The sequence below is a fragment of the Melanostigma gelatinosum genome, assembly GCF_949748355.1.
Source record: "Melanostigma gelatinosum genome assembly, chromosome: 13".
Lineage (NCBI taxonomy): Eukaryota > Metazoa > Chordata > Actinopteri > Perciformes > Zoarcidae > Melanostigma > Melanostigma gelatinosum.
The window spans coordinates 17341386-17369127 of record NC_136646.1 but is presented as its reverse complement, the minus strand read 5'-3'; the positions used below and the strand labels follow the sequence as shown (position 1 = coordinate 17369127).

The following is a 27742-nucleotide window of genomic DNA, read 5'->3' as shown; positions in this document are numbered from 1 at the left end:
AGTAACCCAGAACAAGAGGCTGGAGCACTTTCAAAATAAGAGCATCACTTCGTAAAACGAAAACGCATCAGTTGCAGAAGAAGGGGGCTGGGATTTGTGAGTTGACCTTTTTCAATTCAACAAATAGTAGACTGTAGTAAGGTCCTCACTCCATGAGTATGATGCCGCTGCTCAGCAGGTGGGCCCTCCATGAAGCACATGGTTGTGGTCCCTAGCTCTGTAGGCTATCATAGTAATATATTCACAATAATAATAATCTTAATAACTTTATTCTGAAAGATATTCCCGGAAATAGAGTTGTAATAGTACAACTTGACACTGTATTGGCTTATTTTCTATGATTTAGCGCAGTAAACCAGGCAAAAACAATGCCAATATCTGGAACTTTGCAGGAGTCCAAGCTGTGCGTACAGCCTGTTACACTGACATTATGGTGAAAGATTTAGGAGGTGTGCGTATGCGCGTGTGTGTAAGAGAGAAAGACCCGCTGTGCGCCTCGAGGGGATATTTATCAAGGTCCCCCCCCCCAGTCAGGCACCAACTCATTTATCTCAGAGTAAAGCAGTTAAAGTGAGGGAGAACAGACAGGAGTCAGTGGCGGCTCTGGTGAGCTGTCACTTTCTGTGTGTGCGTATGTGTGTATGTGTGCGGAGAGGGATTATCAGTACGCGCGTTATGCGGAGCGCAGTTTTGGTGATGCACTCAGTCGGGAGATGTGCAGCAGGGAGCAGTGAGCGTCAACTCGGACATTAAGCGGCATATTCAGCGCGGTAGCAGGAGAAAAGGATCCGGTAGGTTTGGTGGCACCGACTCTGCGCATTACAGGATTTCGACTCATTGTGTGTTTTATTTATTTGTGATGAATGCTCCCTTATTGGTGCAATGTGAAAGTCAAAGATGCGCACCGCTGAACAAAGGATTTAGGGGGAAAAGAATCCCTTCCACATTGTAATCCTGAAACTCTGGTGTGTTTGGTCCATGTCCATTCTGCCTCTGAGGACAACAGACACGGGCTGAATACTCGGGTTGCTCTGCTGTAGAGCTGGAGCAAGGGGAATCATCTGGACTTATCGCGTACGAGTCCATGTGGATGGAGAAAGAATACGCAAACACAGCGAGCGGGGCTCATTCCGAAATGTGACATTTTTACTTCCCCAGTCTCCCATCAAACCTGACATCTGTGCATCTGCCTTCGCTCTCGATCGGATTTGTTTACGTCGATTAAGGTACGTGCTGCCCACCATGTAGCCCATGGGGTATTGATTAATGGGGGTCGGGGAGTGTGATACCCTTGTGGAGATGGTGCGCGTGATATATATTCAGTGGTTAGGACTATTTTAGATGAACCCACAGGGGATCGGTTTATTTGAATGCATCGAGTTTTGTTGCAACAAGGCTGTTTCGGGGCTTATTGCCATTGAGGTGGTAAGTTGCACCAATGACAGCCCGGGAAGAAAGTCGATGTCGATGCACCAAATGCATATGTGTGTGAGTCCAAAAGGGCATTTCAGACATAAATGTATATTTACGCACAGGGCATGCTGCAGAAATGTGTATTTACACCCAGGGATTGGCACATATGACCCCAAAGGGCATTCGCAAAAGCCATGTTAACCTTAACTAAAGACATGGAGGACTTTGACCTGTGTGATATTCAAGGACTTGACTGGCTGTGCCACAATTTTCTCACGATTTTGAAAACGTTGGTCTCCTTTAGTAGCTGCGCCTCCATTTGCACCCCACAATACACTGGGATATTTTGGGAGTGTCAATCACTCCACCATTCTTTAGTTTAGAGGTTAGATGTCATTCTTTATATTTGGATCACACACCTCAGTAACAATGGTCTTACTGCTGCTCCCTCAAACAAACACACTCTTCTGGAAGCCCCCAGGGACCCTCCCATGTGGCCAGTATTGTTTAGAGTGAGAGAGGAGGGGGGGGGGGGTGTTTGCATTAAAGTGCTCCTTAGGTCAGCTAAAACCAAGGGTGTCCCTCCCACGCCGGCCTCATAAACAAAAGAAATTACGCTTAAATGGGCACTTGTGTCCAATTAGACGAAGAGAGTTTGTATGGTAATGGGGGTCAATGCGTGGATTGACCTTCTGTTGGTCAATAGATAGATGATACATGAGCCTTGAGTCTCCGCCAGTTCAGTATTTGTGTACTCAGAAAGCTCCCGGGCCTATTTTGGAGTGTTCTGTTTTCCATCATTCATCGATATTCAGCAGAGTGGAGCTGTTTATTCTCAGGCTGAGCTTTCATGAGTTAGTTTGCTTCCTCATGGGGAAAGAGGATGCCAAAGTATCTCCTCAGGGCTGATGCCATATGTAGCTTGTTTCGATGGTTGTGTGTGTGTGTGTGTGTGTGTGTGTGTGTGTGTATGTGCGTGCGGCCTCTTTATGTACGCATGACACGGAAACTATGAGCTGGATTTGCACATACATGGGAGCTTCCCTGGTTCTCCTTTCATGAACATTTGTGTTCACACATCCACCCTCCTCCCCTCACACACACACACACACACACACACACACACACACACACACACACACACACACACACACACACACACACACACACACACACACACACACACACACACACACACACACACACACACACACACACACACACACACACACACACACACACGCTCTAGGCACAAGGCTCACTCCAATTCTTTCTTTGCACATCCGCCTGTTCCTTGTTTCTCCTGCTCCTCTGATTACTATCACACTCTCTAACCAAATCGGATCTCCCTGGGCTCCTGGGCTCACCCCCATCACTGTATCTATAATGAAAGATGCACAGTGACGTCCCAAAGAAGCAAAACACACACGACACCGGAGGTCAGTGGCTCTGTTTCTGGTTGCTTTTTTAGGTTTGGAATGCCTTCGCATCTGACCGATCACACCCCAATCTGTTGATGTAGGAAGAGGAGGGGGAAGAAGAAAAGGGAGGAGAGGGAGGGGTGTACGGCGCTGGCAGTGTTAATTGTTAAGGCAATTAGCATATGGTCTTGCTGTGAGCCTATAGTCACATGGTAATGAGGTCTAATTAGGATGGTGATTGTCTGAAGAGGCTGGGGAAAATGCTTCCACTGTCAGTTTGTTCGTGCTGACACCCAGGAGGCCGGTGAAGTGAATGGACAACCCTTTTTTCAGCCTCGTCACTCAATATGCCTTTCCATTTGGCTCTGCTACTCCTTTGGCTATTTTTTTCCTGAAACTTGTCCTCACTAACTCCTTTTCAATATTTTAGCAAACCAATACGTCACGCCTTGACGTCTACCGCATTGCTCCCCTCTTTCTTTCTCTGCATCCCCTTTTTTTATTCCCATTTTTATCTGCCACACGAGGGATTGGTGACGTCACTCTGCAAGGTTAGAGATTTCGAGAGATTGGAGACTGAAGCCCCTTTCACACATCGCACTGCAACCTTGAAATTATTCAGACATTGGTCCGAGAAATTGTACGAGAGAAGTCAAGACGAATCAGATCCTGCAATGAAATGTATGGTTGTTATGTATTTCATTTGAAGTCGGAGCTGCATGTATTCCTTTGCATTTGTTCCAGAAAAAAAACATCTGATAATCGAAGTTATTGTTTTCAAGCATCTATCTATTCATGCGAAACTATATATTAAAGGTCCAGCTGTGTTGTCAGGTCGGTTTATGTCAGCAAACCTACACGAGAGATTTTTCTTTCTCAAAACGCTGACTTGGAGTTGTTTTGGCTGTGCTCTGCGTAGGAGGTCTCTGACTGGCAAGGAAGGCCGTTACAAGTCACAAGTTCAGGGATCACGACGACAATGTGTCCTGTCAAAGTATCCTTGAGGTAGAAAGAGAGAGCTATCTTTTTTTGGATGAGCATCCAGCCTAAAAGTATGTCCACATAAAGCTCTTTTTCAAATAAAGCTTCTCCAAAACTCCAGGGAGGATAAATGTTAAATGCCAGCTTGGTGACGTCAGAAACTCACATGTAAAAGAAGCAGGAAAGAGATTTGCCAGCCAACCAGCTGGTCAAATTGACACATGAATCAGAGAAGAAGATATATTTCCGTAAATCCGGATCAGTCTGGACTCAAACTCTAGGAGCAACTTAAAGCCAATTATTCTCACGCAAGACACTAGAGAAGGTCAAGAGAGCTTAAGACAGAAGAAACAACAATGAGTAAAAGACGAGTCTTAGATGCCGCCAATGACAAACGCAGCTAGCAGAGCATACAATCTTATTCTGAAGCGCAGATGTGTTTTTAATCCAAAGTAAATCTCGTATAATGAGACAGAACATCCAGACAGCCCGGGTTAATTTAACATGTGTGATATCTAAGGCCTTACGTAATCCCAGCCACTGATGCAAGATGTAAATTGATGCGCTGTCGGAAAAGGAGAGGTCTGTTAGTGTTAGACGAGACGGTGGATAAGGCTGTAGATTCTCACAGAGATCACAAGTCCTGCAAATGTCCTGCTCACCTCAACAGCTGGATCCGTTTGTTCCAAGACACACACACACACACACACACAAACACACACACACACACACAAACACACACACGTTCTCTGTCAGTAGCCTGAATAAAACAAAAGTGGGGCGGAAAAAAAACAACTAAGAATTGAAGCGAGTCGTCAACGCAATAATCCTCCCAATTATCAGCACGGTAATTAGACAGCATCTGCTCGTGTGCTATGTCTGATAATTAGAGGAGAAGGTAATTGCACAGGACGGCTCGCTCGACTCCCCCATGCCTGCCTATTCAAGCCTGGAGCACATTTGAGGGACTGCAGTGCTGCACATTTGCACTCTCACGCCTATATTCCTGCTGTGTGTATAAGGAATGCATGCTGCATACTTGTCACATTCAGCTTTGTGTGAGAATGTGTTGCCTTCAGATGCATAAATACATGCCGCCAAGCTGAATGCTATATTTACATGCAACTAGAGCCAGCGCACATGGGCATCGCGCCAGCTTGAGTGTGTTTTTGTGTGTGAGTGACATGTGCAGCGTGAATGCATGTAACATGTGCACCATACAAAACTGAGATGGACCCCCGAGTGACGGAAGGCTGCTTGGCCGAGAGGAAGATGATGCCTTAGAAACAGCAGCCATGCAGCAGAACTGGCAGGAGCTGGATCCTTACCCAGTTACATAAGATACACAGCAAGAATAAAGACAAGGGGGAGGGAGGGTGGCGAGGAGGAAGGGACACAAGGAGGGAAGAAGAAGAAGCCAAAATGGAAGGAAGAGGGATGTGTTTGAGATTAGATGGTGGTGGGGGGGGTGAAAAGAAGGAGAAAATGTGGGGAGAGGAGGTGTGTGAGGTGCATCTTTCACAGCGCATCTTCACATGTAGCAGAGAGATGAGACCACTCCGGCTGCTCTGGAGGAGAGGTGGCATTGCAACCGACAGAATAGAGGATTTTAAATGGAGGGGAGGACAGAAATGGCTGCACGGAGCGGGAGTGACAGAGAGAGGGAAACATGTCTTGAAAAATGGGACGGAGGGAAAGGGAGGATGAGACGGCGGCAGCATCCTCTGTGCTGAACAAAGCGGAAGGCCAGGGGCTCTCTTTCTCTTTGCACATTACTCATATTAGTGAGAAGCAGGGAAGAGGACTCAAGTGTGTGGCGTGTGTGCTGTTAGGTGTGTGTTATGTACTGTGTTTGTGTGGTCCTCTGTGTGCATCCTTCAGCTCACCAGTCTGCCAAGTCCCACTCAAAAAGCAGCCTGAGCGACCATGTTCACAAGAGGGAGTTTCTGTGTGAGAGCGTGAGTGAATGAAAAAGTGGTCAATCACCAGTGTGCACAAGCTCCTGTCTCTGTGTCGCTTGTCTGCGCTGTGCGGTTTCACAGGCTCTGTCATTAGGAAGTGGGACAAAGAAGACGAACAATGAGCTTTCTCTCTATTCCCGTCATTTAGAGATGGGGCGTAACCATGGTTATCACTAGAAAAACAACATGATAAGGAAAAGAAAGCATGCGTTTATCAGGAGTGCGTCTGTTTTTGTGCAACTTCTTATGGTATGCGTGTCAGTGTGTGTAAAATACTCCAGCAGTGTGTGTTTTGTTTTGGTGTGTTTTGGTGACTCATCCTTCTTTCAGCACTCATTTGATTGATGTTAATGTAGACCAATAATAACCTGCGGCAGTGAGCGGCTGCAACAAGGCGGTGAGGAGACGAAAGGAAACGGCAGGAAACAACGGAGCGAAGAATTCTTGTAATGAGGAAGAATTCGGAGGTTGTAAATCTCTGAAGGATACATGAAAGAGCTCGAGACAAATTAATATGCACAAACACACACACGTGCATCTTTCACTGTTATGCCCTCTCGGGTCTCACAGGAATAAATAATGATATTTCACAAGTGGTAAACAATCCCTGTCTTAAAAATATACATTTTTATATGGATATTAGGACAGAAACATCAAAAGCTTGTAAATAAATAGATGGACCTATAAGGAATATCTGTTTGTGGACATGTTTGTGTTTTTATGTGGAGATTTGGGGAAGAATTTAACCCCTTGATATAAAATTGCCGTAGGGATTCTCTGAACAAATATTGAGAGTTCACTCAGAAATAATTTTAATTGAGTTATTAATAACATACACAACCCTCTTTGTGCAAAGGTACCTGTAATAGAACATCAGTGGTGGAAGTCCAGATCCTGTACTTCAGTAAAAGTACCAACACCACACTGTAAAAATACTCCATCGCAAATAAAAGTCCCGCATTCAAAATGTTACTTTAGTAGGAGTATGTAAGCAGCACTATTCTCATTATTGATTAATATGCTGATTATTCTATCGATTCATCGATTGATTGGTTTGCGATCTTTCAGAAAATAGTGAGAATTGCCCATCACCATCACCAAGAGCACCATTGACACCAAAATGCTTGTTTTGTTTGACCAACAGTCCACAACCTCAACATGTTACTGTAACGTAAGACGGTAAATCCTCACGTTTGAGAAGCTGGGACCATGACATATTTGTTTTCAAAAAAAATGATTAAGCTGTTATAAAAACAGTTTTAACTTTCTATCGAATGACTAATCTGTTAATCGACGAATCGTTTCAGCTTTAAATTCGTAGGTAATTCAATTTATAACAGTGTATCATATTTTATAGGCTCTTAATTTGTAAACTGGTAACTATTGGTGCACTACAAAGTTGCGTGAAAGGAAGATACTTAAAAGTTCTCTATACAGAAGTCAAAGCATTGCCTCTCAACGGCGATCAACATGGAGACAGTTGGGTGGACGGCTCGCAGCAAACAGTGCACGAACAGTGCAATCAATGGCAACAATGCTGACAGAGCTAACAGTGTTAACCCGAGGGGGATCCGGAGGGGTGGGCGCTTGGCTGCAGCGATGGTGACGCCGGTTGAGACGCCGTCATCAGCTGTAACAGTCGTACGAGCACAGTGCAGAAAAGGGGGCCGTCAGCGAGCAAATGGAGCACTGAAAGGCAAGCGCGGCCGGTCAAGAAAGCACAGAGAAGCTCAGATTACAACACAGAGAGAGAGAGAGAGAGAGATCATTCTCTGCTCAGGTAGATATATTCCTCCATGATATCTTTACAGAGCAAAGAGCTGTTATATTCATGCAATGAACATTGAATTTAGCACCTTGAACCTACTACATCAGATTTGCCCTCAAGTACAATACTAGAGTAAATGTACTTCACCACATTCCACCACTGTAGCAAAGGTTGGATGCAGTAAAGTGACAGCTCATACAATCAAAACCAGGTCTGGTCAGAGTATATTTACTGCAAGTCAACCAGTCTTCCGCCCTCTTCTGTCCTTATTTTCCTCATGATAAAATAAATTAGAGTATCTATTCTAAGCGCTCTTTCTCGCTGCCCCATTTAATAAGCTACATGCTGGAAGGGATGTGTGTGACCTGTAGCCCTGGCTGGTGTGTATTTAAATCTAACACTCTCCCCCTGATGGCTAGACCACGCAACTCTCTCTGACTTACTGGCACGGAGAAAGAACATGAAGCCAGTGTCCTTCATGTGGTATGTAAATATTGCGGTAAGGTCTATTTGTAGACCCCGGGAGATTTTTTTAATGTCAAAAACTACAGCTGACATAAACAATCCAAAGAGTAGGAGCGACTAGAAAAGCGTGTTCGTGTTCTTTGTACAAGCCCGATTGTTTGACACACTAATGGATGAGCCAACTTGGAAAGAATTTCTGAAAGCTTGGCGACGAAGTGGAGAGACATGTTGACAGTAACCTGGAAGAATGACGCCTTGTGTGTGTGTGTGTGTGTGTGTGTGTGTGTGTGCGCGTGTGTGTGTGTGCTGCTTCACGGTGGCTTTTATACACAGATCAACTTCTCAAAAGCACACAGCTTGTCAGGTGAAACGACAGCGCCGATCATCCCAGAAAAAGACCTGAATAAAACAACAGAATGCGTATTTGTGTGCATGTGCGCGCGCGCGGCTGTCTGACAGTTGCGTCAGAATAAAGGAATAAGTAGACTGAGACAGCGTTGACTTCACTCACCGAGCGCTGCTGTGCTTTTTACGTTTTCTTTCACCGGAACACAAAAAGTACCCGAGCGTACTTGTGCTGGAGGCGCTGTGTGTTTGTGTGCAGTGCATTATGCATTGTCTCACGCCGCGCTAGATGCCCTTAGATGCCTGATAGTGAGCAGGACTGCTTGTACGCACTGCTTTCCTTCTCTGTATCTCGTTTCTTTTTTTCATAAATGCATGATGTTGCAGCTTTCCTGTCAGTGCCCGGGCAGCCGGTTCACTGGACAAGAAATACACTGTAGGTGCTCTGACTCTGACCTCACTTCTCTGTGGATGATTGTCTGTATCGTCACTCACAGGCGGATGATGACTGTGGGAATGACTGACTGCTCGACTGTGTCGCATTTATGACCAGAATGACTCATTCTCTCTCCTTTCTTTTGACTCTCTCCATTCTCTGTCTTCTGATCTGTCGATCTCTCAGAGATGGCGCCCCTCCCGGTCCTGCTCCTGCTGCTGCTGACTGTTGCTCATCGTGCCACCGGTCAAGACTCTATGAACTCTGAGGATCTCCCAAGAGGCTGCGGATGGGGCCTTGTGCGTCCCTACACACTCCTCTGTGACCTGGACTCCATATGGGGCGTGGCTGTCGAGTCAGCGGCCGCCGGCGGGATGCTGACTGCCATCTTGCTAGCCCTAATCCTGCTGTGCCGCTTACACCACATCAGTGAGGCTGAGAAGCGCAGCGGCGTGGGACCCATCCTCTTGCTGCTCCTCGGCATCCTCGGCTTGTTCGGCCTGAGCTTTGCTTACCTGATCGAGCAGGATGAGTCTTTATGTTTGCTCCGCAGGGCCCTGTGGGGTCTCCTGTTTGCCGTCTGCTTCTCCTGCTTGTTGGTGCAGGGTGTACGCCTACGAAGGATTGGCCGTGAGCGCCGGAGCCCTGGTGGCTGCGTCCTTACAGGCCTCGCGTTGGGTTTGAGTGCCGTACAGGGTATCATCGCTGCCGAGTGGCTTCTTCTCACCGTGCTGAGGGAGGGACGAGCTGCCTGTCAGTATCTGCCACTTGACTTTTCCCTAGCCTGCAGTTACGTGCTAGCCCTCCTTCTAGCCGCGCTGACTGCCGCCACCCTGGCCTTGTGTGGGAAGACACATCAGTGGCGCTGCAATGCCATCTGGCTGCTGGTGACCTGCCTGCTGTCGCTGCTCCTGTGGGTGGCCTGGGTGGGCTTCTATCTGTACGGCAACGCCTGGCTGGGGAGATCCCCAGAATGGAATGACCCGGCACTGGCCATTGCTTTAGTAGCTCAGGGTTGGCTGCTGCTGATCTTCCACGCCATTCCCGAATCCCACATCTGCCTGAGACCCCCTCCACAGCCAACTGCCCCAGATTACTTTGACACCTCCCAGAACTCGACACGGATGAGGGAGACCAGCTTCGACGAAGACATCCCTCTCTCTCACAGGCAGTTTGTGGAGAACCAGGGCTACGGATACAGCGATGAGAACGCTGCAGGTACCGTACAATCCAATATTTTAGAGCAGACAGTAATATGTGCGGACAAGCTGTAGGTGGAATGTAGGCCAAAGTGAGCAATAGAACGGCAGGAAATATTTGCATGCGTGGGTAGAAATAAGTACGGGAGGAAACGCAGGGTTGCACAGCAAGTTTGTCTTTCTTCAAAGGAGCCAGGGAGTTGGTGAGTCACAGTAAGTAATCTCCGTTCGCCTCTCTGTGTATTCAATGCAAGGCTTGAGGAGCGGTGCCGGTGCCGTGCAACATAACAGCAACACCGCCGCCAGGCCCAGCGCTCCTTTTCGCAGCAACGTGTACCAACCCACCGAGATGACCATGATCCTGAACGGGGGAGCGGTGAGTACATCCTCCCAGTCACAGGTACACGCCGCTTACACGCCGCTCTCTCATTCGACCACGCCGACAAGACTGCATGCACATTCGTGCGTTCCAGACCGTACGCCATTGCACACCAATGAGGGAGAGGTGTGAGTATGTGTGTGTGCGCATTGTCAGTTTGCCGGATGCATGGTCATGTGCCTGTGTGTGTGTCACTCATCTGACATTGAGTTTGTGTACGGCTGAGTGTGAGAGAGCTTCCATTTGCTCCTGTGTGTCTAAATAAGCTGCGATTGTATCTGTCCACTGAATGATGCGACTGTCTGCCGGCCTGTCACGCCCTTTGTTATGCAGGACGAATGTGCACTCGGGCTGGCACAGGTGAACTTATTTTCAGCCCCTGTGTTGTGAATTTAGCACAAGAGCCCAACACACCACTGGAGGCTGAAAACGCTGAGGCAACACTTTGAAGAAGATCATTTGTCGTCACTATTCTTAGAGATAGCAGGCGTGCTGCTTTAACGGACAAAGGGAACACAGAGACTCCTTAACTGCCATGCATAAAATATCATCAGTGTCTCTGTGCATTCATCTTAAAGACAGATTATTGATATAGCATGCTTCATACTCAAAATAAGCTGGGGTAAATGTGCAGCTACCGTATGCATGTGTGAGTATTGATGATATCCAAATTGTTCAATCATTTACAAACTTGATTTTTTCTCCGACAGGTGCCCTCTGCCCCTCCAACCTACACAGGGAGGCAGCTGTGGTGAGTCAGAGGATTGGAAAGAAGATGTGTGGTAGAAAATAAAGAAGAGGAAGAAGAGGGTGAGGAGGGGAGGATCCGGAACGAGGGTCCCGTCTGGTTGAATTGGACTTAAAAACATGGATGCCAACAGGGTTGCTTCACTCTGTGTACAGACTTTAACACTGACTGTGTGCCAATCAACTGTTGTATGAGTGTGTGTGCGTCAGAGAGAGAGAGAGTAGGGCATGGAGGACAGAGCTAAAGCTCTTCTAGCACATACATCTCTATAGAAGGGTTCAAACACTCAAAATGTGACCAGCAAGTAGCAAAACAAAACACATGCTGACTCAGATCTGAAAACATCAACACGCAGTATACTTTTCCATTGAGTTTGATTTGCTCCCCTGAGACTATACAGCACTGTAAGCATCCTTGAAAAACTGTGAAATCTATCGCTTTTTCCTGCTCTCCCTCTTTCTGTCAGCCAGGATGTCTTTTCTGCTGCTCTTCACAATGCTGACTCTCACATGGAAACATTTGGCTCTGTCCTCCATCCATGCACAGTGTAGCTGAAGACAGAGCACACGGGCGACTGTACAGCTCAAGCACCGCCCGTTTAAAATAATCAAGCCTCTGTGGGTGTGTATGTACAGAATATGAGAGGGGGGGGGGGGAAAGTGTGCGTATTCCCTACATCTCATCTCCACCGCTCCAATAAACCTTCCCCTGCAGACTGTTACCAGTCCGTGAAAACGTCTTCTTCCTCCCTCCCTATCTCTGTTTCCGGTTTCACTGCAACGTCTGTGAATATAACACATAACTCCTGCCCCATCCTCACACCTGCATGGACACTTTGCAAAATGTGAAACAAACTGAATCCCGAACTGCGGGAAAAGAAGTTCCCATTGACCACGCGGCCTGAAGCACCTGAACGGAAGGATTTCAAGCTGCTGATGAACCGCTGTTAGATACCATGGCGCAGAGTGGATTCTGATTGGATGGGGAGGGCGTCAGTCATCGGTGGGGAGGCACCTCTTCATGAATCTAGGTCAACTGCTCTCCCACATCTCCGGTGGCCACTGGCATTTTGAACCAGCCAGTAGAAACTGTCACTTTATATCAGCAGGAAACGGAGCGAGGAAATGACACGTTCTCCTGTGCTTAGCTCCTCTATCTGTGTTTGTGTGGCCGTTTTTGTGATTTTATGAGTGGTGGGGGGGGGGGGGGGGGGGGGGGTCAAGGTTGTCAGGTTGCTTTCTGGTGCTAAATATCCCTCCACACAACTCCCTAGTGTGGAACTACAAGAACAACGCTGGTGCAGAAACATCAGTCAACGCTATGAGTGACAGGCTATAGATAGAGCTGCGGCTGGTGTGTGGAGATATCCTAGAGCCTTAGAAAGATCCGATTTACAGTGCAAGGTGGAAAGAGGGAGATCAAATGCTAGAGGAGGAAGAAGGGGATGGGAGCGAGGGAGGAGGAAGGAGATCGCGAGTGACGGGCCGAGGGGAGTCTATGCGACAGTGTGAGATCTGTTGGAGAAAATGGCTCCCTGGTCTGTGTGTGTCTGTGTGTGATGTGCGGACCGTGCTGCTCTGATCTATGTGGTTGTGTTCTTTCTCTGGTGAAGCATCTCCCTCCTCCTCTTCCTCTTCCTCCTGGTCGGCTATAGCTCAAGTGCAGCCCCGTGCCAAGAAGGCCTCTTGTTTCACTGGGGTCTCAGTTTCACGCCCTTTTCCTTCATCATGACACCAGCTCTCTCTCGTCACCCGAGAAGCTGTGTACATAGTCGTGCTGTAAAGCTTTGCTTGCTTGTTTACTTCTTTTTTTTTTTAAACTGTAGCCTGAGTTTAGACACCAGTGTCATATGACCCACTGGACAACTGACTACTGCAAACCTATCCGGGGATTTCTTTTTTAAAACTGGTTTGCTTTGTTGTTCATACATTTGCTTGTTACAATATACTTTTATTTCTCTCTTGCTGGTGTCTTTTAGTTTTCAAACTAGCATTCTTGGAAATGTTTTGCCAACACTAGACATGCTTCTTTTGTTTTGGATGAATGTTCAAGGAAGTTATGGGTTGTCATTCATAGGGATCTACTTCGGTTGTCTCTTTGCTGTAACAGTTACGGGGACATAAACCACCGATTTTTTTATTTTTTCAGAAAAATTCCACTGGCTGTGAATAATTTAATGCAGTAAACAATTACTTACTCTTCGATACTTAAGGGATAGTTATTTTTAAAAGAAATTATCGCAGGCAGGGCTGAAAAAATGTCACGCCCCCACCAACAGTCGTCTTGATGACCCCTGATCTTACATCAACCCTCAACTAAGACAAGCCAAAGGGTCAACCCGTCACTGCTGCTGTACATTCACGTCTTGCCCACCGGCTATTCTAAAAATAGGACTGGTTTCAGCAGGCCATCTCGATGCCCAAAGACAGCGTGTCCTGCTCGAGCGTCAGGCTCTGTGGTCAGAAAGAAGAAGAACGGTCCTCAGGGTTTTGGATGGTCAGCATTAACGAGACAAAACACTCAGAGCGGAAGAGGGAGGTTTCTGTTCTTGCGATGTTTTTCACTCAATGTGGAGTACAAAAAAAAACATGTGACTTTGTAGATTTTGCACTTGTCGACTACCTATCTGTGCATGCTTATCACCATTTCTACATGTAAGACCTTTCTCAGACGTACTTTTGAATACTAACTATTTATGTAAAGGTCATGTGACAGCAATCATAATTTCAGTGTATATCAGATGACACACTTAAATGTCTGTGCTTTCCTAAACACAAAAAGAGAGCTGGCTCTTGAGAAGCAAAGAGATTAAAGTCAGGGGAAAATGGTCCAAAATAGTATGATTCCCAAAAAAGGAACAAAATGCCATCATCACTGGACCTAATAATAATAACTTCCTCTGTTAGTTTGAAGACTGGAGGGAAAAAAAAGGAGAATCTTCGGACTGATATTGTCTCTGTGTTTAAAATCAAATCGACTGTGGTGAAATTTGCACAAAACTTCTATATGTTAAGTTTGTCATCCCTGGGCAGCCCACTGAACACCCATCCTCCCTGGGTTTGACATGTCCTTGCCTGTCCTCTCCCGATTTGTCTCGCCTTCAGACTGTTCCAGCGGGGCAGCTGACAGGGGAGATATTTGGTTTCCACAGCTGTGACTGTGCAGTGACGCAGCATGCCTATGTATAGAACTTGATTCCCCTGATTAGAAAAAACAACAACACACACAACAGGTAACTCATGTTTCTGTAACTGAATCAGGAAAAAAAATAAGTACAATAAAGTGTCATGTTTGTAGTTAACTCCTAATTGGATGTGGTGTTTTTTCACAGGTAATGATGCCGTGACATACCCGATTATTAAGTGTCAAAATTAGAGCTCAAAGTTAGAGATATGACATATCGTCCTATATATATATATATACTTATAGAAACACACAATTTTTACATTTTTTTTAAAAGCATACTGTTAATTTTGTTGTTTAAAAATCAAGATATGTATTAAATGGGGCTTGTGCCATTTGAATAAACTTGAAAACAGTCATTCATTTAGGCCTATAACTTCCGACATGTTTTAGGGGTTTGAACAATGTTTGTGGCATACCGTTTGTATTTAAGCACACGGTGTTAATGTAACTTATAATCAGCGTATTCCTAGCTCACACACTCTTGTATTCTACACTTCCATTGCAGCCCAGCACCAGTTGTTTGCTAGCTTAGCTCTGACAGCCATGGTGCCCGCTCCCCTCTGCTGCCGTGTGATTTGGTTTCAGTCGGGCCAGACTCCGTGGAGCTGGCTGCACGATCAGATGTCCCCCAGAATGAAATAGGCTGTTTTATCAACCTCACCCAGTGGCAGCTGTCTCCCAGGCATCCACATACCTGCAAAGAGAGACACATCACCCTGCTCGTGCCTCACTGTGAGGCGGTGTGCATCAGTGACTGGGGCAGTCAAGAAAGCAGTCCATCACAAGACTGCCGCCTCGCTGCTCTGCAGAGACACTGGAGAGGAAACCAGAAGTATCCTCTCAGGTACGTGATGGAAATAAGCCAGGGGTGCACTCTATCCACTCACTTTAATTGACACACAGTCGAGAGAAGACGTTACAGCTCGCACAGTCTTGAGTTGGCATGAAGGAGAGTAAAGCACTGTAGTTGAGCAGCATGCAGTCCTTTTATCCTGAACATTTTTGCTGATCACATTTTATTAACTTTCCATGACGCTTTCGTGACATTTAAGACGACACTACCAGGAACAAAACAAAAAGCTGAAGGAGTCATCAGGGGCAAAATGTGTAGCCTTTAGTTACATCTAGCAAAAGACCAAAAATAAAAGTATTCCAACCCCGAATAACATACAGCATGTACAAACTATACAAATGAACAGACAGACACCATCATACAGTGTCATATTTGTACGATAGTGAAAACGTTTCTTTTCATTGTGATGTCAGTATTTGATGTCATGTGCTCAATGAGTACTACAGGGTTATTATCACTTGTAAAACGATCTCAGGTGAATGTAGGAGATTACTCCTTGCTGCTCTGTCAGGTAGCTGTCAATCACCCACCAGTGATCTCAGTGATGTTTTTAAAGACTTGTTTTTATTCCCCGTTTCCCTGGCAGGATCATTTCCTTTCCTGATAAACAGGATAGAAAGTGCTGCTCTGCACGCTGACTCACTTTTCACTTTGGCCTTAATTGCTGGCTTGAATGGAAATGCTGTAAACTCTTTTGTTGAGTGATATGTATTGCTCAGGAGAAAGGAAATGACAAAGCAAGGACATACAATTTGATTACCTTCGAGTGCGCTATCAGCTGTGCTGCGAGGAAATATTAAGTCTGGGAGGCTTCACCCCGACAGTAATAATATGTGAACCCGACTATATGGTGTTCATTTGTCGGGAGACTCGTGTAGGGAAGTGATCCATCAAAAAAGCAATGAAAGCAATCAACTAATTAGACACGAATTTCAGACCATAAATCCCTGCCAGGCCATATCATATCGGTTACAGGCGTTTTTTATGGCTTGTTTGACTGAGTATTACGTCAGTTTTACGTCAACCTCATAGAGTTTAATAGCCTCTAAAAAACAAAAAAGTTGTTCACGGGAATGAGCTAATGAATTCAGTTCACAGCACCACCAGTCTAGCTCAGGTTATGAGTTCCTAGTAAAGAAGGAGACGCTGCTGTCAGGGACTTGTCACCACGGATACAGCCAGGAAATCGGTCAGGGATGGTGTGGAGGCCATTTTCTCCACGCTGCAGACGCTGGGGGTCAGCCACTCAACACCCTCAGGGGTCATCTGAGGGGTGGGGGTGTGGACCACGGTGCTCTGGGGGGTTGGGGAGACCACCTGGATGGATACATCTGACTCGCCAGGCTGGGGGCTTCCTGGAAGATCTGCCATGGCAGAGCCCACTGGAGACAAACAAGAACTGTATCCTCAATGTGAACACGTTCGTTGTGGTGAAAGCCTTTTTGTTATCTGCCAGTGAAAAGGCAAAGGCTTTGACGTTATGGAAGGGAAGCTATGATGAATAGACTGCTATATTTGGCCATTTAGATCACAACAAGAGCCACAGACAGATTGTAAATGATGCTCGTGAAAGTTGTTTTGCTTTACAAGGTAATGGCTGCACTTGTGGTTTTGAAAACTCTTTGGGGTGCATCAATACAATCTGCAGCATCAACATCTGCATCGATGCAGCTATTTAGTACCCTTTTTATCTTCTAAAGACACGGTGAATCCTACTTTCAATAAAGTGCAATTCATAAACATCGGTGTTTGAAGGTCTTCTTAATAAATGAGGAAGGTAATAGAATTGCAGAATGTAATTTGTGACTCGGGTACAATGAACTGCAATTGACACATTTATATAACCGTTTGATTTCATGCCAAACTATTCACAACAACATGAATTGACATTTTGAGGGGTTACTGTTATCACCATTGGGAGACGCTGTGTTTTCCCAGCCTAGATAGCTACTCTGTTTTAACAGTGCTTGGCCCGATGGTACTCGTCAGGCTACAGTCAAGGACAGACGTGGTGATTCACGAGCTGCTGAGAGCTGCACCTGCCCGATGAACCGTGACCTCTTGACCTTGAAGTATCATCGCGCGTCTTCTCTCTGAGCCGCTTTGCTCTTTCCCCTTTTTGTTTCCGTCTCCGACTAATTCAGATTTCAGGCTGTGAAACGTGAAATGGCAGAAGAGGTATCGCACGCTGGTCTCCTCGGGTGAAATGAGACGAGTGCAGCTGCTGCTGGATCGACTTAAAGTGTAGACAGTGGGGAGAGGGCTTCATTAAATAATTTCTCTTCGTCACTCACCCTCTCTCTACCACAGCCTCCGTCCCAAACATGGGTCATTTATCGGTCAGTGCTGGAGGGGGCAGTGCTTGCTTCATTACATCCAAAACAACAAAACCAGCAAACAAACTGCAACTTCAGCACCAATCTCGTCCCCTCCCCTTCTGCCTCCATCTCACACATATCTGGTTCTATCTCCGACTCGGCCATTTCAGATTCTGTTGAAGAGGTCAGAAAATGGCTTCACTCACACGCTCTCTTACACACACACACACACATACATCCCCAGGCCCCCTGCTTAAATGTCAGGTCAGCAGTTGTGGTGCAGCAGCATGGCAGCAGTTAGCAGCAGCGTACCAGCCAGCCAGGCTGTGGCACCCCAGTTGAAGAATGTTTTGTCGATCCGCTGCAGCTGCAGCGAGCGCCTTTGTTGTGTGGAATGTGTCGGTGTGGAAGAAACCTGTGTTTATGGTGCAGTCATTGTTTGTGGGCGACAAAAACAGAGATGACGGCCAGCTTTAGTGTGCAAGTTGGAGTGTGTGTTAGTCATCACATATATGCACATTCATTTAAAGCGGCTATAGCCAATATTCATCAACATTCTGGATCACGTGACTACTTGAATGTGGACAGGGTCGCTCGCAGCGGCTAACTCTTTGAGAATTGCTACCCGACTCTGCTTTTCCTCTCAGAGTATTTCAGCTGGTTTGGTTCACTCTCACCGCTCTCACAGTGTCGTTCTCGACAAGAGAAGTCCACTTCCTATCTCGTCTCCATGCACTCAATAGACTCCTGTGCAGTTGGCCTCTTGTAGCTGGAGGGTTACTAGCTATTGTGATAATAAATGAACTAAACAGGACTTAAATAAATCAAACCTGATGGTGGGGCCAGAAGAAAAACATTTCATCACAATCCATCCAAAGTGGTGGACTGACGAACTGACATTCCCATCGCTTGAGCAGTTTCTTTTTCTTAACACATTTGCTTTTCGCCACACTCTTTTCATGTACGCTATGGTAACCCCTCGAATAATACTCGCTGGTCAGGAACCACTTGTACAGTGTATCACTGAGTGTGTGTGTGTGTGTGTCCCTGTCATTGAGCTCTAATGCCAGGCAGTCACACTGGGCATGGGCCTGCATTCTCAGCTGCTCTGCACACACATTCAGGTATAGAGACACTTTATCACTTCATACGTCTCTCCGTCATCATGTCCCTCCCTCTTTGCACTGTATCTCGTCTCTCGTGTATCCCCAGTCTCCTTCATCTCTGTCTGTCACTCAAACACACCCTGAGCCCTGCGGACATTTTCTTTCTCTCCTTCACTTTCAATCTTCTCTCTCTTTCTCCGACTCACTCTCCCCGTCTCTTTCTCCATCTCTGTCTCTGGCCTCATTCTCTCTCTGTGTCACTGCTCTACTCATCTCCCTGCTTCAACTTCAAAGCCTTGTTGGGATGAATAGTATCTCTGCAGTTTATATGCGTGTGCGTGAGACTGTACTGTGCGGCGGCTGGTATATGTGTATATTGGTGTGCATGGTGCAGTACGGGTTGATATTCATGCACTGTACCCTGTTTGTGTGAATGCTAACGTGTGTCGGTATCCTGCCTGCCTATCAGCAGCTGTTGTCGGCCACATGAGAAAATTCTAAATCAATGGTATTGTGTTGCCAGTGAGCCTGAGGCCTGGCAATCACTGATTGGAGTGTGTATTTGCTCTCACCTCGGCTCTCTTGTTGGGCCCAGAACTGCTCAACAGTTTTACCAACGTCGCTGTTCTCTCTCAGTTCTTTCTGCCACTGGCGCAGCTCCTGCACATCTGGGCGTGCCCTGATCTATAACACACACAGCACATGCATAAATTCATATTCACAAGCAAACATCATCAATAGCGTAATTAAGTTGCAAGAAAATCAGTGCTAAGCCATCAGTGATGTCCATTTAGAGTGTCCAATATGTATTTTAGTTCATATATCATTCCGTTTACTTGTGTGGTGGTTAAACAGTGGAAGTGGCTCATTTACTGTATTTGGAGACAGCACAACCTCCATACGTGATACTCTGCTATTGTTCGATCACATCTGTCTAAATGACAATGCTTATGCTCTACCTTCATCACCTCTGTAAAGAATATATGATATACTGTGTTGCTTACTACAACAGGGTGAGACATCTTAATAAACATGCCATTAGATGCTCCATCATCTTCTCTGTCAGGGCGCTCAGCGTTGGACCTTCTAAAGATCTGAGGCTTAAAGAACCAGTACCATCTTTATTTGTAGATTTCACTCTTTTCATTCCATTATATTTAGTCTATTTTATTTGCCTCACTTTAATTTCCTTGATATTTTTTAACCGTATAGCACAGACATGTTTCAATCTGTACTTTTCCCTGTAACACATCCTGTAACATTGTTTTCAAAGGTGCTCTATGTGTATAAATAAGCTTTATTTTTATGATTATTTTCTATAGATAGATAGATAGATAGGACTTTATTTCAGACTCGGGGTCCACACAGACAGATACATAAAAAGACAGACACAAACAATAAAAGTACAATTACTATCATTTTGACATGTGGTAAGTTGTGAATTGCAGCTTTAACTTTGATGCTACGCCTGAACAACATCGTTAAAAACCTATCTGCATGTGTCTCAGTATGTGTAAAAGCGTAAATTAATGATATGGCACTCTATAAATATAGCTGTATTGTGGGAACAATGACTCAAAGGTCCCTGCAGAGTAAAAGCTTCTCTTAGTAATGCAGCTTGTTAAGATGTATCGCTGAGTGTCTTTGTGTCCACATCGGTGGGGAAATGGGTCAAATTGTGCTGCAGATTCATGTCAAAAAGATTGATTCTGAATTAGAAAGATTGATTGATTCGTCTCTCCATCCAGTCTGTAGCTGGCATGAGTTATGCTTTTGTTCCTGGAGGTAACCCCTGTAACTGTTGTGTGTGCGCCGCTGGCTTTCCTGAGAGATTACTAAACAGACTTTCTGTTTTTGATGAATAGAAAATGTCCCTGAAGAGCTCACTCTCCTGTATTATCACCCCCTCCTCTTCCTCTACCTACTATTACTACTACTCTGCCTCCTTCTCCTTCCTTTTCCTCCTCGTCTTTCCCCGTCTTCTCCTTCAGTACTAAGTTGTGCCTCTCCCTTTCCTCACTCGACTTCTGGAAATATCTCTCATGCCAACGTCTTATTCTCCCCTCATTCTTCAGCACAGCAATGATTCATCTCTCTCCTCTGTATTCTCTCCCACCGCTCCAATCTTGTTTTCCTCTTACTCCTCCCTCTCCGTTCGTCTGCTTGAAAGGCGACAATAGCGTTGCTATTAGCAGTGCGTATGAAAGTGGGTCTGTTATATAAGCCTGGCGATGGTTTGAGGAATGGGTAAGACTAGCGCGCTCCAATAGTTAATTCACCGGGTGTCACAGTTCTGCAACAGCCTCTCTGCTGATGGGAGCAAACCATAGAAATGGAAATGAGGGTCAGGAGGGATGGGGGGGGGGGGGGGGGGTTGGAGTCTGTCGTGTCTGCTCACCATCGCTTGTGTGTTTATTTGTGCGTGGCCATTTCTACTCTGTCACTTTCCATTGGTGTCATGCAGAAACGGTACAGTTCTTCTTCTGTAGCCTACTGCTAAACAACGGAAATATTTCTCGGCCGGGGGACCCCTGAGACAAAGCTTTACAATGCGCCACACAAAGACAAAATCAAAGTCTCAGTTCTTGGAAAGCTGGCTTTGAATATACATGCTTTCTACCAGCCGCTGCCAGTTTGTGTGCGATAGCGGGAGACAAAAGAGCTGAGTTGAGTGGGTGAGCGTTTTGAAGCCTGTCTGTGTGCATCAGTACAGCTGATTAGCAGGGGTCAGGTATTGTTTTGTGTGTGTGTGTGTGTGTGTCTCTATATGTGTTGTGAGTGCATATACATATGATATACAACACCAAAATCTGTCTTTTTTAAAAATCTATTCTTCCTGATTTGAATCATTAACAATAATACAGTTTGGTGTTGCTATGATCGTCCATGTCACAGCACGCGTGCCTCATGCTGGAAAAAAAATGTAAAACATTGCAGGGCTACATGGAATCACATGCATTACTTGACATGCAAAAGAACAACCACAATAAAACACAGACATATTGAAAATAACTCCAAAGCACAAAAAAAGACGGACTTCTGTCTCCCTAAGGCAGCAGCACAAGCAGAACCCCCCCCCCCCCCCCCCCCCCCGCTCGCCACGTATCCACAAAAATGCCCTCTTTCTCACACGCACTTAATGTCGCTGCACAGCCTTTCAAGCTGCCTTCCCTTTTTGTGCAAAGCTGCCTGTGAGACCGAGCTCCTGTCGCAGTCTCACACTCTGCACAATGGCTTCCGTCATTCAAAACCGGCTGCAGTCACATCCTCAAGCGCACTGACAGGCTGCATAAAGACAGCCACCGCAGCCTGCGCCACCAACCCCCAGCCACCCACCGATCCATCGTGTTTTCGTTGGCCGATGCGTCCATCACGGTTTAACCAGCTGAGCAACCTGTGATTTGATTTGTGCATTTGTAGACTAACGCACAGAAATGAGTTGAACTGTGACCCTACTGTCCTTCATGAGAACACTGCAGGAAGGGAGAAGTGAGGCCAAAGCAGGGCCACTGGACCGCCCGTCCTGAGTGCCTGTGACATATTCTCTGCATGAGTGTCACTGCACGTGGCCCGTCACTGACTAAATACTGGAGCTCAATTCAAACCATTCATCTATCATTGCCCTTGGATCATTCATCTGGAATCGCAGACCTAGTTCTGCTGACTCTACAGCTCTCTGGGTGTGTGTGTGTGTGTGTGTGTGTGTGTGTGTGTGTGTGAGAGAGAGTCTTTCAAACAGCTCTATTAGTTTATGTCATGTGGAATACATTCAGTACTCAGTGTCCTACTTTTAGACAACAACTGCCCAACATGACTTTCTTTAGACATGTATGGACTGGAACAAAATTTCATTCAAATTGACAAATCAAACAATAAGAGATTCTATTCTGTGTGCATCGTAACTCTCAGAAACAAAGCATCCACTTCAGTTGAGAAAATCTACATCAGGATTTCTTGTATTTTGGGAAATAGGCTTATTCACTTTTCCGTTGAGAGTTAGATGAGAACATTCACACCACTCCCTACGTCTCTATGGTTAAGAAAATTGTCATTTTTACATTTTGTTTTGTGTGCAGAACCCGGCTAGCTGGTTCCTTCTGTTTCCAGTCTTTGTGCTAAGTGTTAGTTGTAGCTTTGTAATTACTGGACACAAAGAGTGGTCTTGATTTTCTCATCTGGAGAAGGTGAATAACCGTATTTCTGAAAATGTTGAACCCCATAGAATCAAATGTGACAACGGATCATGGACCTGAACAAGGAAACAAACATCTTGTCTGACCTGCATTAGGCTATGCTTCACAGGTCAGAGCTGTGCTTTAAGCCATGCAAAGGCCAACCTCAGTGAGAAGTCTGAGTGATCAGTGTGTGTGTGCACACACAGTGTGCGTGCATGTACATATGTGTGCATTACTGTAGCAAGCTGAATGGATTAGTGTAAGCACAGTATGAAGACCATTATGTAATATGATTAGACTCAGCAGCTCTTCATAGTTGTGCATTAGACAGGAGACAATCGCATTGTCTGGGTCATAGATGTGAGTTAGTGTGTGCATCTCTACCGCTGCTCTTCTTCACTCCTCAATTTGTTTTGATGAAAGAGATTAATAATGCAGGGATGAAATTCCCAGCTACAAAAATACCCTGCTCCCCGGCCCTCAGTCTGTCTTTCTTTCTTACAAACACACACACATCCCTCTGCAGTCAGCGCTGCGTCAGGCAGGTTATATAACTGCAGAGCGTGAGGGGGAAAGAGAGGGTCTGTGGACAGGGGGTGAAGAGCACAGAGTTCATTGATGTAATAATATTGAATGATAACATGCTATTTAAAACACCTACCAAAAACATAATCATGCCAGAAGACAGACACACACACACACACACACACACAGTTTACAGTGCTTCACAGATGACTCCCCTTCTCTGCTGCCCACCGAGCTGTTAACGGCTGCTCTTCTCATTCCAAGGTAACAGCAGCCGTGACAAAATACAACGCCTGGCAGGACTTTGCCTCAGTGCCGACCCAAAATATCTCCACCCTGTGTACCTTGAATAAGTCATGACCTTAGGACGCAAACCCTCAACTTAAGGAACCTGACTGTGCTGCGTCTACAGGCTCCCCTGTGCTTCTCAGAGGTTTCATCTCTCGCCCTATTCCTATAGCTGCTACAGATGTTGCCAAAGATCCATTTCCTGCCTCCACCATGCTCCATTCCTAATCCAAAGCCACACAGCAACATCATCTTGCCTCTCTCCTCCCTTTTAGAATCCATCCATCCATCCATCTGAAAAATGTTCCTAACATAGCCTGAGCGTCATCCTTCCAGATATATCAACCCATTCCCTCACCACTGTCCCTCTCTGGCTGTGTCTCTCCTCCTCTGAATCCTTTGGGGTGCTGGGCTGCAGCGCTATCAGCGGCCTCGCTGAACTTCTCTTCGTTCAGGGTAAACAAAGTGAGGAGTGACAGGCAGCCCGCTCAATGCTGCCACCTTATGTGAGCAGAGGCTGGTACGATGTTTGTGTTGCTACAGAAATAGGAAAGAGGAAGTGGTGCCCCCTGCTGGTGCATAAGTAGCCCGAACGGGGATACATGCTGCAGGCACATACGCACACATATCTTTTCACGCACGCACACAAATTCAGCTCCATGTTCAGATTGTTCAAACAGAATGTAACTGCACATGACAGCACAGCTGGCATCTTTTCCTCTCAACGGTTTGTGCAGCGACACTGAAGCTAAATCCTCCCACAAGCACGAATGATAGAAATAAATAAAATAAGCGCTTCTGTTGAGAGAAACAAAAACAAGACCCCCTCCTTACATCCCTACAGCATACAAGACTAGGTGTATTTGTGTGGAGAAATTGCTTGCCGCTGGTAGTGTCTGTTTATATCACAGCACAGAGTAGTTCAGACCACAACACCCACACAGGAAGGATTTAAATCCCGGCATCAATGATGACATAATCAAGCTGCTGAATGAAACTGCAGTCCCTGTGGAAGAGGAGCCTTTCAGCGAGATGGGATTATACAACGATATCGCTCTGTGGGCCGGCCACACACACACACACACACACACACACACACACACACACACACACACACACACACACACACACACACACACACACACACACACACACACACACACACACACACACACACACACACACACACACACACACACACACACACACACACACACACACACACACACACACACACACACACACACACACACACACGGTTCTTTCAAGCTTTACTTTTTTCCACTCTGACTTCTTAATCAATCTAGACAGTTTGGGAGCTGGTAATTAGAGTTGGTCAGCCTGACGAGCCCAGCCAAGCATCGCTAAATTGATGTGTAAATATGTCAGTGAAAAGGGTTTTCTCCCAGGCTTTTAATTCAATTTGAAATGTCCCCGACATTCTTAGTTTATGTCTTTATTTTACATATTTTTCAAGGCGTTTAAGTTGGGCCAATCTAACAATTTTTCTTGTACCGCCGTGTGTCTTGCATGCATCATCCCAGTCCTTTAAAATACGTTTGGAAGGAAAGTCTGCAAAGACCGATTTGCTTCTCGCGATATCCAGCGTACCTTATATCCCCTCCAGAAGGCCTGGATGAGCAGAGCAGCCTGATCCTCACTCAGCAGTAGATACAGAGGGATGGGAGACCTGGGGCTGAAGACAGAGAGACAGACAGAGAGAGTTTCAGCATGTATCTGTGAAAGAGCATGTTTGTGTGTCGTCTTAACTTAAACTTAGTTTTTGCAGGGGTTTTTTTCCATGAAATGAATGTTTGTTTCAAACTTGAGACACAGCAACCTGATGAAAATGGAAGTCCAAACGGCAAGAGACAGATTTGCGTCATTTGCTGGTAACAGCTGTAGCGTGCCTGACAGGTTGGGGAGACACTCACTGCATGCTGAGAAAGTCTTTGACAAAAGGGATGTCATGGAAGTTCACTGGGACCTGTTCTCGTCTGCGGGGGTTTTGGCTGAGGAAAAAGGTGAGCGGGAGAGGACAAAAAAAACGTGAGCGGCATTAAGAATACAACATTAAAGGGAATACATTGGGTGAGGTGCACATTATACGGTGAAGAGACGGAGAGAGAGCTATGTGTGTGTGTGTGGGGGGGGGGGGGGTTACTTGTATAGCCACTCAGTCAGGAAGTCACACGGGTTAAAGGCTGTTTTTAGCCTCTGCAACACAAAAGAAAGTAATGCCATCACGCAGAAGCAGTATTCGGCGTTACTTTTACACATCACAGGAGTACAAAATTACTATTGATGATGCGGTAATGTGCAAGTATTTTACTGTCAAAGTGGGTGAAGGTGAAGTGAATTTAAATGACTTCATATACTTCTAATTTAGTACATATCAATGCACTGCATATTATATTATTTGTATGTACATTTTCAATTGGCAAAGTAACTAATAACTACAGCTGGGAAATAAATGTGAAGTAAAAATTGCAATTTTTCCAACTGATTTGTTGCGGATAGTTTAAGTTATGGAGTAGAAAATGGAAATGCCATTCGTAAAGTACAAGTACCTAAAAACTCTACTTGAGTTAATGATGTACATTTGTACCATATTTATCCCAACAGACATCACAAATTGCTTTGATTTCAGGTGAGGTCATTTAAACAACATGGGCCACCTGGAACTTTATTTGTTAGATTATCAGGAGGAGAAATTCCGACCTCGTAACAGCCATGTTTCTGGGCTTCTTTCTGCAAAGCCTCAAGTCCAGGCAACAACACTGGAAACACTCTCTTCTCCAAAAACCGTGCAACAGGACCTGACACACACACACACACACACAACAACTTTACACTATATGTATGCCCTTGGATGGCAGTTGCACTCTGCAGGACAAAGTTAAATCATCATCTCACGCTCATGTAGTTGTGGAGGCGATGTAGTTCCAGCAGCTGACGGGCGCTTCAGGCTTGAACAGAGTTCAGAGGAGTCAGGGTGGCAAAGAAGAGGATCAACGTCTCTCACAGGACCATCGTCCACAAACATCTAATAATGAACCAACAATGATAACATCAGGACATGCCCGGGTGACAGGAGAGTAATCAGACAGAGGGATGAATGAGCTGACCGTGGCTGTGCTGAGTCCATAGGACACAGCAGAGTGTGTGCTGGTGCTGTACTGGGAGAGCTGGGTGCTCATTGAGCCATCAGTCCACACATCACAGCACTGCTCCGCTTCATACTCTCCAAAAACACATCATCCAGAAAATGCTTTTAGTTTACACAGCGTTCACATCACAAAAAAGGTTAATAGCCAATATAATAATATCGCCTTACCTTCACACTCTTGCTGCCAAAGGGATTTTTTGTCACCGATTAACTTCGCCATTATTTTTGACGGTCGCTCCTGTGGTTGCTAGGGACTCGCTCGGTTGTCAAGGAAGTAGTCATGCCTTTGACTTCCGGTGTAAACACAAGCACGGACTACAGGAGCAGAAGGAGACAATAAGGGACAATAAAACAAATGCTGAAGGTTGTTTAAAATAAAAGAATGTCCTAATCAATGACTCAACAGTTTCTCGAATACAACACGATGGCTCACCGGAAATACATATAAATACAAAGACTTCCGTCCGTACACTACAGCTTCAATACGTATGGGATATTAACACTTTTTATCATCAGTGTAACACATCGTGATAACGTTACTAGTTTATATTATAGGGACTAAAACGTAGCCTACCTGAACGCTGCAATTCATGCCAAACAAACGGCACTTCTTTGAGTCGGTTGTTCCACTATTCTCCACTAGAGGGCAGCAGAGGACTTAAAATAAATGATCAAAAGCCTTCATGACTGAAGATCCATAGTGTGATCGTATTTGCCCCTCTATAAAAGACGTTTTTGGAGGCATTATGCTTCATCATATATCATTGCATGTCGGCGTTTCTAGTTGGTTTACTCCGAATGGTATTTTTATTTTAAGACTGCTGTAAATATTTGTGAACTCTATTAATGAACCCTCTTGTAGGCGATTATGCATGTAAAAGCCCATTTCTATCACAATAACGCCATACATTGATAGTTTACACATTCATTTTAAATACCTAAGATGTCATGCACTTAATTGACAGGGATATCTGGCTATCATTGCACCTAATGGTGTGTTTTCAGA

General features: G+C 45.6%; 2 protein-coding genes across 3 annotated transcripts; one reads left to right on the top strand and one right to left on the bottom strand.

Annotated features, from left to right (window-relative positions):
- Positions 1–566: 566 nt before the first annotated feature.
- On the top strand, positions 567–12283 carry gprc5ba (G protein-coupled receptor, class C, group 5, member Ba). 2 transcript variants are annotated; one of them, XM_079281292.1, is made up of 4 exons: positions 567–791; positions 8977–10008; positions 10244–10365; positions 11079–12283. In XM_079281292.1, exons 2-4 carry the CDS (start codon positions 8979–8981, stop codon positions 11121–11123), a joined length of 1197 nt encoding a protein of 398 aa, XP_079137418.1. In that variant the 5' UTR covers positions 567–791; positions 8977–8978; the 3' UTR covers positions 11124–12283. The 2 variants fall into 2 exon arrangements, with proteins under 2 accessions (XP_079137418.1, XP_079137417.1); XM_079281291.1 differs by having other exon boundaries at positions 567–1226.
- Positions 12284–16307: 4024 nt separating this feature from the next.
- Positions 16308–26956, bottom strand: iqck (IQ motif containing K; the record flags this gene model as incomplete). Its single annotated transcript, XM_079281544.1, has 9 exons — positions 16308–16537; positions 19152–19263; positions 25179–25263; positions 25502–25579; positions 25732–25784; positions 26289–26386; positions 26484–26613; positions 26696–26811; positions 26905–26956. The coding sequence occupies 9 exons, from the start codon at positions 26954–26956 to the stop codon at positions 16308–16310; spliced, it is 954 nt and encodes a 317-aa protein (XP_079137670.1).
- Positions 26957–27742: the final 786 nt, after the last annotated feature.

Bases quoted from the DNA above. Each gene is read 5' to 3' on its own strand.
- gprc5ba (XM_079281292.1), top strand. From the start codon at position 8,979: ATGGCGCCCCTCCCGGTCCTGCTCCTGCTGCTGCTGACTGTTGCTCAT. The intron at 10,009-10,243 runs GTACCGTACAAT...ATTCAATGCAAG, and splicing joins CAGCGATGAGAACGCTGCAG to GCTTGAGGAGCGGTGCCGGT. The intron at 10,366-11,078 runs GTGAGTACATCC...TTTCTCCGACAG, and splicing joins TGATCCTGAACGGGGGAGCG to GTGCCCTCTGCCCCTCCAAC.